The following is a 12,338-nucleotide window of genomic DNA, read 5'->3' on the forward strand; positions in this document are numbered from 1 at the left end:
CAACAACCTAAACAGCTACAAGTGGAAGCGTGAAGTGAAGACTTGAGGCTTGAAAAATGTTTGGCTATTTATTAGTATTATGCAATGTGCCACTTTCTAAAAATGTTAAAAAACTACATTAAGATGGTATAAAATATAAAATGCTGATATGTCCTAACTTGAAAGGAGATTATCCAAAATTTTCATCCCACAGCTAAGCAGAACAACAAGTATCTAGCAGAGGATGAGAGAAGTGCAAGCAACATTAAGAGTTATTATCATTACTAAAATAAGATTATTGATTGTTACTTTCAGTTTCCTAATATCTTATAAGCACCTCAATAAACTAGTTTCCTCACACTATCACAAAATCCAATAGTTGGTATAACAAAACGAACATCCCTTTAAATGAAAAGAACAGCAATAGTCAGTCCTCCCAAATAAGTCATAAAGAGCTGGTTTGGCTTCCAATTTAATATTCAAAACTAGAGCCAATGAAACACCTTAAAAATATTCAACCAGCCATACAGTGTTAAAAAAATGTTGAGCACAAGTCACAACCATCAAATACCAAAACCTCTTACTCATCTAATTGTGCAATTTCAGCCTTCAATTGTTCAATCTTGAGACCCATAGACCTCTGCAAAGCCCCTCTTTCTTTCTCCGGCAACTTGGCCAACAACCCCTCGAACAAGCCCAAAACCTCATTGACGGCGTCGCGAGCACACTCAGCTTCCTCGTCGAAATAAACGGTGTCTTTGGACTCCAACGCCATCTCTATCTCTTCCCTCGCCTCTGCAAACTTAAGGTTGATGGTGTCCACCTCCTTGGTGTGGTCCAACTCGCCCGACCCACCACTGAAACTCCTTGGATTGTGCCGAATCGGGTAGTGGGTGGTCGGGATGGAGGAAAAAGAGTGGAACTTTGAGGTGGAGGCAAGGTGGGTGGATGAAGTGAAGGGAGCAATTGGGGATTGGCGAAAAGGGTGTCGGGTTCTGAAGAACGCGTAGAAGAGGGAAAGCCTCGTGCGGCCATTCATTTTGCTTTTGGTGACAACAAAAGTTGCGGTTGCAGCTGCGGCGGCGACAAAGAGAGACAGGGTGGCGCTTAAACCTCAAAGTGGAAGAATAAGCAACAGAGTCTGAAATGGAACTTCAACTTACATTCATAGCTTCGCAAAAATTCCAATACGATTCTGCCAGAGATCAAGGATCCCTAGCTCCTTTACAACATTAAATTAAAATAATTATCTTTATATGTAATTTCAGCCTTTTTTTACTTTTACTTTTTTCAAATGATTTTTTTCGTCAATTATGATTATTTTATTCTATGTAACAAACATTTATTAAATATACATATATATTATTGAAATTTTAATATTTAATATTTTTTATTTAATGAAAATAATTCTCAGTTAATTAAGACTAGATTGATGAATCTTTTAATTTTATACTTTAATTATTAAACTAGTTAAAATTTTAAAAAATTAATATAATGAATAAGTTGTGTAATTTAACACGTTTTCAATATATTTGAATTAATATAACTTAATATAATCAGATTTTAATTAAATTTATAATTTTAGTAATATTATATATTATTTAATGTTTTTAATTATAATTTTTTTAATTCGAATTCGGTGTAAATTCAATTACTAAGTCTTAAATGAGTATATTGTTGGGTTCATTGATAAGTTTGGGTTTAATTAAATTGAAATATTAATACAAAAGTGGGATGATTATTATATGGTATGTTAGTTAGCTAAACAATATTGATATTGTCACTTTTATTTCACTATACTTTCCAATTTTTTCTCTCTAGCAAGTCTCTACTATGAGTTACTTAATTTTATTTAGGTTTTTTGTTAATCAAATAACTTAAATAAATTTAGTTGATTTTTTCTTAATTGATTATATAATAATAATGTAATTATTATTTAATATACTTCATTATATATTTTTAAACATTCCATAATATAATTTACTTTTTAAAATATTTTAAATTAATTTTTTTTTTAAAACTTAATATACCGAGTAAATTAAGTTAAATTGTATTTAATAAAAAATGAAAAAAATTTATGTTGTGTTTCTATCGTTTAAGAGTCTGAGATCAAAACAAAATACATTTCCATAACTCAAATGTCTTTTTAGAAACAATCGTAACAAAATTAATTTCTCGTTTCAAAACCAACAATAACTCAATAACAAATTTATAATAAATTTAAGCAAATTTTGAATGCAAAATTTTAAAGGATAATTTATTTTATAGAAGAATTAAAAATATTTTATAAAAAATGTATAATTTGAATATATAATTTAAAAATAAATAAAAATTTAATTTGTTTAAAACAATTTAATTACTTAAAAATTTAAAAATAAATAAATTTCATTTTAGAAGCAAAAATTTAAAATTCTTTACATTCTCTTGTATTTCAAATATATATTACTTATGATCTTCATATATTCTTATTCCAAATTTATCTCTATCAAAATATTGTAAACTTCGCTTTGAAATTTATATTACATATATCGTTTTTTCAATTGATTTGACATGAGTTTTTTTTTTAATTAAAATGAATCATAATAATTTTTTAATTACCATCGTTATTATTTTGCAAACATAAACCAAGTAATGTTATTTCTCTACCGTGTTTTTATAACATCAATACTGTTTTTTATGAATGTGAAACCCAAATTTTTCTGTCAATATTAAGAAATTTTATTTCCAATTATTGTTGTTTTTCACTAATGTCAATAATTAATAAGAGTGCTGATAAAAAAATAGTTAATAAGAGTTTTTTTTTACTAATATCAACAAAAATTACTTTTTTAGCATGTCAGATCAACGTGAATGAAATTATTATTATTTATTTGATATGAGTTAAAAGTATTCAGAGTGATATATCAGCTAACAGAAAACAGGCATTGCATAAACAATTGTATTTATAGTTTAGTATTCGTTTATTCAATTCAGTAGAGATAATTTAAATATCTGAATTAATTACAATTGATTTATTCAAATTTTAACCAGAACTAATCGATTAACCAAACTAACATGAAATTTAATTAGTTTTATTTAAATTATACATTTATTAGATCAATCCAATCTCGTTCTCAATCCAACTAAACACAATTGAGGAACTAAATTAGTAATTTACAGGTGAATTGCAGTAAAAGAATTATTTTTTGTTGAAAGAAGATTTTATATTAATTCAGTCTAGGGTTTTGTAAAAGGTATAAAAATATATCACATGCTTTGTGATATTTCATTTTGTAATTTTTTTTAAGGTGGAACTTTCATTTGAAATTCTTGAGCAGTTTCTTCTTGCAAAAAGGGTTGAGAACTCTGGTTCAAGCTGATGACACAATCTTCACAGGTTGATATCTCGGATTGGACTTTCGGCTTCTCCTCTCTCGATTGGGTTCTCCAGATTGAGTTTTCGACTTCTCCTCTCACAGTTGAGTGTGTACCTGGAAGGCGCTCTGATGCCAAAATCAGAAATAATTTATGCATTCATCAGATAAAATTCATTCTTACTTACCTTTTGATCCTCTATTTATAAGACTTTCTTATTGGACTTATACCTTATTTAAGCATTTCTTTCTGCACCACTTATTATTTTAAACCCACCCATTAATTTGAACTTTATTAATTTGGGCTTCACTATAGTGATTATATATATTTATTTGATCCTTTATATATATTTTTCGGCATAACTCTCGGTATATTCTTTCGGTTATACCTCTCCGTCCTATTAGTTTATAAAAAAGTTAATAATAAGAAAGATACAAAGTTTTGAATAATTTTGTTAGATGAATTTTGCCGTAAATTTTAACAAAATAGATGACTAATTTAATTTTATATAAAGGAGAAAAGATATATTTTAATCATAACCAAACACTTCAACGGGTAGACAATCCTTCCGATTGTACTTCTATTCTATGAGATCTGGTTGGAACAACACTACTACTGTATGTCTGTGATCTCCAAGACAAAGGATGGGAGATTTGAGAAAACTAGATAAAGTTTTCTCCGCAGTTCACTGCTACTGATGTTGTTATTTAGTTATTTTGCGTAATTAGTAATGAAATCAACGTTTTCCATTTTTAAATTGTTCACAAGTTAATTTGAAAAGGACTAAAATTTTATCACCGATTTATCTTTTCCTATTCAAAATGTTAGAAGACTAGCAGTTGGAAAGAGAAAGAAAAACTGAATGTGATGCTTTATTTGTAATTTAATAATATTCTTATTGCAAACACTACATGGTAGAATACGGAAATGCCGCATAAATGAAAACCAATCATACATATGGCCAATTAATCTATGAACAAATAAATTAAAAGTGTACTATACTTTCCACTTTCACTTGTCATTTACATTTCAAATCTCTTGTTCTTATCTGCTTGAACACAATAAGATCGGGAGGTGCAAGACCACCATCAAACAAATAGAATCACTCGGGTCTGAATCACGAGTATTGAAGTGCATATACACCTTCAGACTTTTATTCAAAAAAGAAGATAGATCACTTGGCTCTAATGGAGATTGTCTTTATTCCTCAATGAAAACAAGAATCTGTAAGAAATTAAACAACAAATTTTATTACTAAAATTATACATGTACATAATGGATTTATTTCTAGAATGTAAGGAAGTAAGGATCGTAGCTTACATGATTTATCAGGAGTGGTGCTTCCCCATTCGGAGCTTATTTGTAGATAGGTGGAGGTGGGGAAGCATAAATGTAAACTGGAGGTGGCGGTGATTTTACTGGTGGAGGAGGTGATTTGTAAATGTATTTGGGAGCGGGAGCTGGGGAGGGAGGAGGTGGTGATGTGTAATGGTATGGTGGAGGAGGAGATGGAGAAGGTGGTGGGGGACTCACGTAATGGTAAGGAGGAGGAGGGTGCGACGTTGGTGGTGGAGGGGATTTGTAATAGTAGGGAGGAAGAAGAGTGGGAGATGGTGGAGGAGGGCTTTTATAGTAATAAGGAGGTGGTGGTGATGGGGAAGGTGGGGGAGGGGATTTGTAATAGTAAGGAGGTGGCGGTGATGGGGATGGTGGGGGAGGGGATTTGTAATAGTAAGGAGGTGGGGGTGATGGAGATGGTGGTGGAGGTGATTTATAGTAATAGGGAGGTGGTGGAGATGGAGAAGGAGGTGGAGGGGATTTATAATAGTATGGAGGTGGTGGTGATGGGGATGGTGGTGGTGGGGATTTGTAATAGTAAGGAGGTGGAGGTGATGGAGATGGTGGTGGAGGTGATTTGTAGTAGTAGGGAGGTGGTGGAGATGGAGAGGGAGGTGGAGGGGATTTGTAATAGTATGGAGGTGGTGGTGATGGGGATGGTGGTGGTGGGGATTTGTAATAGTAAGGAGGAGGTGGTGATGGAGAGGGAGGTGGAGGGGATTTGTAATAGTATGGAGGTGGTGGTGATGGGGATGGTGGTGGTGGGGATTTGTAATAGTAAGGAGGAGGTGGTGATGGAGAGGGAGGTGGAGGGGATTTGTAATAGTATGGAGGTGGTGGTGATGGAGATGGTGGTGGTGGGGATTTGTAATAGTAAGGAGGTGGTGGTGATGGAGATGGTGGTGGAGGTGATTTATAGTAATAGGGAGGTGGTGGAGATGGAGAGGGAGGTGGAGGAGATTTATAATAGTATGGAGGAGGAGGGGATGGTGAAGGTGGGGGTGGTGATTTATAATAGTATGGTGGGGGAGGAGAGGGGGATGGTGGAGGTGGAGAGTTGTATTTGTAAACGGGAGTTGGAGGAGGAGGTGACTTATAGTAGTAAGGAGTTGGAGAAGGTTTTTCACATTCTTTAAAATGCTTCTTTGAAGCATAAGCAAATGGCTTAGCCTTAAGCACAACTTCGTACTTGTCCTTAGATTTCACCTTCAAGTTGGTTCCTTCATTCAATTTAGTAGGTATGCTGAAGGGTGAGTCTTTAGGTGGAGCAAAAAGCTTGGCCTTGCACACTGTGGCTCCATACTTGACGTAATCGAAATCCTTAACTGTGATACTATACTTTCCATTGCTCTTAGTTTCACCATAGGCCTTGATCACTTTCCACCCTGCTTTGCATTTCACCTCCACAACAGCACCTACATGCCCCCCAAAAACGATTCATTACGATACATAAGTTAAATTATTCTTGTAAGCAAACGCACTATATATTGGATAAGATACTATGTTAATTATCTTTCTCTCAATTCTTTTCTTTATCATATTGTTGTTTATTTATTTCTGTTTATGTATAATTTGTAAGATATTAAAGATGTAATAATCAATATTCTCATTTAACTTTAAAATAACCAAAAAAAAGTGCTCGTAAGATGTTGGAAATATAAAAGTTTTCTTAATTAGTCTTAACTTTTAGCCAATAATAAAATGATATATCTAAACAAAAAGATAATGAAATGAATATGATGTACCTTTGAGGTGTTTCTTGTTATGAGACTTCTCGATGTGGTTCCAGTCATAGCACTTGTAGCTGTAAACTTTACCTACTACCTTCACAGTCAATGCGTGGTCGTAATGATGTGGGTAGGGGTGTGTGGGATATGCAGCTGGTGGAGGAGGAGAGTTATAATAGTATGGAGGTGGTGGAGAGTTGTAGTAGTAAGGAGTGGGTGAAGGGGGAGGAGGAGACTTGTAGTAGTAAGGTGGATGGGGTAATGGAGATGGAGGAGGAGGAGATTTGTAGTAGTAGGGTGGTGGAGAAGGTGTTGGGGATGGTGGTGGAGGGGATTTGTAGTAGTATGGGGTTGGAGATGGAGATTTTTCAGGTGGAGGTGGAGACTTGTAATAGTAGGGTGGTGGAGGAGATGGTGAAGGTGGTGGTGGGGAGTTGTAATAGTAAGGGGGTGGAGGTGAGGGAGAGGGCGGTGGAGGAGACTTGTAATAGTAGGGAGGTGGGGGTGACGAGGAAGGAGGAGGTGGTGACTTGTAATAGTAGGGTGGATCCTTGTGCTCATATGGTGGCGGAGGAGATTTGTAATAGTATGGGGGAGGTGGTGAGGGGGAGGGTGGCGGAGGAGATTTGTAATAGTATGGAGGAGGTGGTGAGGGGGAAGGTGGTGGAGGAGATTTGTAGTAGTATGGAGGAGGAGGTGAGGGGGATGGTGGCGGAGGATGTTTGTAATAGTATGGAGGAGGTGGTGAGGGAGAAGGTGGAGGAGGAGATTTGTAATAGTATGGAGGAGGTGGTGAGGGGGAGGGTGGTGGAGGAGACTTGTAATAGTATGGAGGAGGAGGTGAGGGGGAGGGTGGTGGAGGAGACTTATACTGATAAGGAGGTGGTGGTGAAGGTGATGGAGGAGGAGGTGAGTTGTACTGATAAGGAGGTGGAGGTGATGGTGAAGGTGGAGGTGGTGAGTTGTATTCATAAGGAGGAGGTGGTGATGGAGAAGGGGATGGTGGTGGTGGTGGAGAAAAGTAAGGGTAAGCATCAGCATTAACAGAAACCAGAGTAGTAGAAATGAAAGCAATGGCCAATGCCATGATCATTTGTGGCAAAAGACGACCCCTTGTGGGGTCGTTGCCCTTGGAAGTCATGTGTAGAAGGAAAAAGCTTTCCACCTCTGCCAATGCAGCAAAGATCTTCTTTGAAGTTGAGAGAAGAGAGGGAAGAGGGTTTGGTGTAAATGAGTGGTGAGAAAAAGCTGCATGCATGAAATATTTATAGTGAGAGTGAGTGGTGAAAGAAGAGCTGTCATGAGAGAATTCAAAATGTTCAATTGCTTTTTAATTCTATAAAAGAAGAGTCCCTAGCTGGCCTTCTCAATTTTTGTAAACTCTTTCTTATATGTTTTCCTCCACATGGCCACAATCACCATTCCTTCCTAGTTCCTCTTCTCTTCTCAGTTGCCTATCTTGACCAAAGGTAACTCCAAAATGCTCTTTTTTTTTTCTCTTTTTCTTTCAATCATTTTGAACTTTTCAGCAGTCATGATATTTTATGACACTCACAAGCTTTGGATCAAATCCTCTTTCGTTAATGAGTGAAGATATTATTTAGGCTGTTATTTTTTTTCACCATATTTTGAACATGAGCTCTATGATAAAGAATATAATCCAAATTTGCCTTATTCTGCTACAGGTCCACGTGTTGCTATACAAATAAAACTTAGTCCAATGTTATAAATTATCATTCATTATGTTATCTCCAATATTACCAAAAAAATAGTTTATACATAATCATTCACTTGCACATAAATTACTTTGTTTGGTTGAATATTTTGTCACGAAGAAGGACAGACACAAAGAATGAGAATGAGAAGAGGACAATTTCATCACCAGCTTTGGTTCACCTTACTACCTTCTTTCTCTTTCTTCAAGATTTTTGTGAGCCATGTGGTTCATCGATGATGAGATTAACATGTGATGTTGTCAAATTGGCATGAACTTCAAGTTGCCGCGTAATTTTTTCATGAGAAGCGTATAGTTGGCAACTATGCATTCGCCAATTATAGATAAAATTAATCTTTGTGAGAGGCATTGGTTTTAGGAATTGATCAATGTCGCCTTTTAACACTATTTTTTAACATCAATAATCAATAATTGTGACATAAATGAATGAAACGTGCACACTATTGCTCCCTTATGAAATTGCGTTTGGCCCTGTATGATAATATAATATAATGCAACAACTAAGCATTTGCCAACTAAAAATAGCTCTAGTCCCTAGCGGAGGAAAGCACTTATATTTGTATATGGTAAGTAACCTTTCAATATTTTATCGATAAAAAAAAAACTCTTTCAATAAGTTTAATATAGTTTATCATGAATCGATGATAATAACAATTTATATAAAAAGTTTTTAAGAATAAAATCATGGATAATATTTCGAATGTAGTGATTGATTCTAGTAATACTATCTCTACGGATTAAATCTCATTCCCTTAATTTTCAAAACTAGTGATGAAAAAAATGAAAAAAGAACCATATAATCAAAGACATATGATGTGCATTGTTTTGAAGGAAAAATTGATTGTTAGAGATCTTACATCGATTAGAGGTAACGATATTTCATATATAGACTTATAGCTAGGCTTATAAGGTTGAGTTATAACAGGTGCAACCAGATTTTATGCATAGTCTACTTCTTAATATGTTAACAGAGTCATTTAGAACCTATCATTTCAAGAGTTTGTTGGCTTATCCGGTCACCCGTTATTGGACTGCTAGCGGATCACCCATAAAAATATAATCTCATGCAAGAGTTGGAAAGTCTTTGTGTGAAGGAATATGTTAAAGATCTCAGATCAATTAAAGATAAAAACATTTCATAATATATAAGTAGGTGCAAACCTCATCTTATATGAACCGACTTTAGTTTGATTTTAGAAGGTTGAGTTAAACTTAATAAAGTCTAATTCTTAGTAACTTTTTTTCACTATTTCAGCGCATGGGTTTCTCTATTTCTATTTACCGTTCTTAAGTTAACCTGGCACTGAAATACATTGTAATTACATGCCCCATTGGTCAAAAATACAACATAATGGGTACATATGAACTGTGTCCCATGTGAAGCAACTAGTGACACTAAATTTGTAATAGCCACCCACTCTCATCCCTCTCTCTCTAATTGTTTATGGTTGTCAATGCCGTGTAGTAGATTGAGGTGTAAATAGAACATCAAATTCGTGATGATTGCTGAATTTAAGGGAATACAAATCACTTTGACTTGATTAGAAAAATTTAAAGGTAAATTGGATATTGGTTCCATAATGGTAGAAAAGCTAAAAAGAGAGAAGGTTTGTCACAGACAGTCTGGAAAGGGAATGGATAATTAGATAGAGAAAACATGACTCTTTGAGTCTCTTTCAATGCTTATAATGTAGTAATGATGAGAGTAAATCAGTAAAATACTGAAAATCAAAGCAAAAAAACCTTTCCTTCAAGAGCATCTAATTGTATCACCAACCACTTTTTGTCCTAAGTTTTAGGTGGGGGGGCAGGTTGTTACAATTCTTCAGAATGAAGTTATCTTCATATAATTAATTTCAGGTTGTTACAAAATTTTCCCTTTTCATTTTGTTCTTTTCCTGGGTATGGGATCAGAAATACAGACTTTGCTTTTAAGCTTTTGTTATAGCAAAATGGTTTATGTATAATGCCAAATTGAGTTGTATAACAAATGATTTTGGTACATTTGCATATTTGGTCAATCTTGTAAACTTCTCTCTTGTTGTAATATGCTAGAGTTAAAACTGAGAAGGTGATGAAATCTGTGTTTTTCAGAATAGACATTGACTTAATGAAGGAGAATTATAATATTAAAACCAAATGCTTAATAATTGTTTTGTTTCGTCTTTCATGGGAAGTATATATAACATGTGCAACACAAAACTTAAGGGTGATTAGCTGTAGCAGAATTCATCAGACAATTAAAGTTTTATTATAGGAGATATTATGAAGGACATGGCAGATGCATGTTAATCAGAAATAGTGGTTGACCAATGGAGATTACAGCTAAAATCTAAAAGTGAGGCAATGCAATGTGATTGGATCTAATCTACCAACCAATCTAATACAACTATATATATCATTCAATAAACATAATTCACCCTATTCAATCTATCAGATAATTCACTCTTGTTAGACATCTTACAAAAGAAAAGACAAAGATGGAAAAAAAGTTGAGTTGAAGTTCTAACAGATCAAAGCACTGCAAAAAAAAACAATATTTCATTCTCTATTCTAATTATGTTGTTTCTGAAACCACATATTTGCTGATTAAAAAAAAAAAAAAAACATATTTGGTGATTATTGTTGTCTTAATTACTAAACATGATATTCAATGTTTAATTTGAAAAATTTATCCCTTAAATTTATTTATTTATGGCTGCACTATATAGAACTATTGGATTTTATATAATAAAAGAAAATAAAAATAAGTGTACTTAAACACTCCTCTTAACTGATGTGTTTGTGTCCGATATTAGACACCGACTTGTACAACACTCATAGGACACGTATCGATGAAGTGTCAAATTCAAAAAATATTTATTGAATTTCTAACAATTTTAGCATGATTCTAACATAATTTTAAAACGGAGAAATACATTAATTTTCTAAAAATTCAAACTTAGTATAAATTTTAGTATAATTATAAAAATAAGAAACAAATCCCTTTCTGTAGGAACTAATTAAAGAAAATAAGATAAGACAACAGGTTGTAGAAACTAATTGAAGATAATTGCACCAGATTACTGTTGTGCTGATTCTTATTTATTTTGATTTACTTCAATAATATATATAATAAAATTACAATTATTGGAACCCGCCATAAAAAACATTTATTTACTCAAAAGAAGTTAAAACATAGTTGTACAGATAAATCTTTACTGTAAATTTATATAGTTTATATTTATATAATATATAGACTTGTGTTCTGGTATTTTACATTTTAAAAATTATATGTATCTCTCCATATCCATATTGTATCAAAATTTTGTAATATATATATATATATATATATATAAATACTTTGATAAATATTCATTTTTTTTTTTTATACTTTTGGATTTGAAGTGAGACATAAATTACATATATAAGTCAAATTAGAACGTGACTATATAATCAGACAAATAAAGTTATGGATCTATATGCCTTATTTCTTTATCTATTCCTTTATCTATTATTTTTGTGTTTTTATTTCTATGAATTTAATTAAATTACACTCAAATATTAATGTTATTTTTATTGTCACCAAATTACAAAATTATTATACGCAGTAATCTTATTTATTTTTTACACTTACTATCTTGAATAGCATACATGAGAGTCTCTTTAAAGAGCTTGAGAGTATACAAATTTTCTCATTTTATAAAAATTAAACTTTATTACTACTGCCTTAGTATCTCAAGATTAAACCCGTGCATGGTTTAAACCCGCGTCTGAAAGAAATTATCAAAATTCACTATGCCCAGCCACACAAAATATATTCCAAATATTATGCCTAGGCTCTATTATATATTTAATACATAGCAGAATTGTGTAAGAAGCGTAACAACCCCATCATTATTAGGTTTTTTTACATGTTGGGGACAATTTTTACAAGCTTATTATCGAAATGGAACTGATTTAGAAAAAAATAGTTGGAAAAATTGTGTAGAGAAAAATTGTGTCAAAGTAACATAATTTTAGTTATAAGTAACACAACTTTACGATTTTGATTAACAATTTTTTTTAAAGATTACCCTGAAATCATGGTACAAACTTTATTGATTTTTTTACATAAAACTTTAAACTTTAAAATTTAAACTAAAAATCTAAAATATACAAAAATTATTCAAAAGTACTAAAAGATATAAAAATAATAATAGTTTTTTAACAAATTTAGTAAATAA

The 12,338-nt window shown here is 32.9% G+C and overlaps 2 protein-coding genes across 2 annotated transcripts; both read right to left on the reverse strand.

Moving 5' to 3' along the window:
* Positions 1-233: 233 nt before the first annotated feature.
* Positions 234-1,191, reverse strand: LOC137828603 (embryogenesis-like protein). Its single transcript, XM_068635244.1, has one exon. The coding sequence runs from the start codon at positions 1,016-1,018 to the stop codon at positions 560-562; it is 459 nt and encodes a 152-aa protein (XP_068491345.1). The 5' UTR covers positions 1,019-1,191; the 3' UTR covers positions 234-559.
* Positions 1,192-4,185: 2,994 nt separating this feature from the next.
* Positions 4,186-7,652, reverse strand: LOC137828796 (extensin-2-like). The gene is made up of 3 exons (XM_068635498.1): positions 6,417-7,652; positions 4,654-6,086; positions 4,186-4,557 (listed from the first exon to the last, which is right to left on the reverse strand). Exons 1-2 carry the CDS (start codon positions 7,537-7,539, stop codon positions 4,690-4,692), a joined length of 2,520 nt encoding a protein of 839 aa, XP_068491599.1. The 5' UTR covers positions 7,540-7,652; the 3' UTR covers positions 4,186-4,557; positions 4,654-4,689.
* Between the last annotated feature and the right edge of the window lie 4,686 nt (positions 7,653-12,338).

The sequence above is a fragment of the Phaseolus vulgaris genome, chromosome 7, assembly GCF_000499845.2.
Source record: "Phaseolus vulgaris cultivar G19833 chromosome 7, P. vulgaris v2.0, whole genome shotgun sequence".
NCBI classification, from domain to species: domain Eukaryota; kingdom Viridiplantae; phylum Streptophyta; class Magnoliopsida; order Fabales; family Fabaceae; genus Phaseolus; species Phaseolus vulgaris.

Excerpts from the sequence above, each read along its gene's own strand:
- LOC137828603 (XM_068635244.1), bottom strand. The coding sequence starts at position 1,018 with ATGAATGGCCGCACGAGGCTTTCCCTCTTCTACGCGTTCTTCAGAACC.
- LOC137828796 (XM_068635498.1), bottom strand. The coding sequence starts at position 7,539 with ATGACTTCCAAGGGCAACGACCCCACAAGGGGTCGTCTTTTGCCACAA. Across the intron at positions 6,087-6,416 it reads TAACAAGAAACACCTCAAAG|GTGCTGTTGTGGAGGTGAAA; the intron begins GTACATCATATT and ends GGGGGCATGTAG.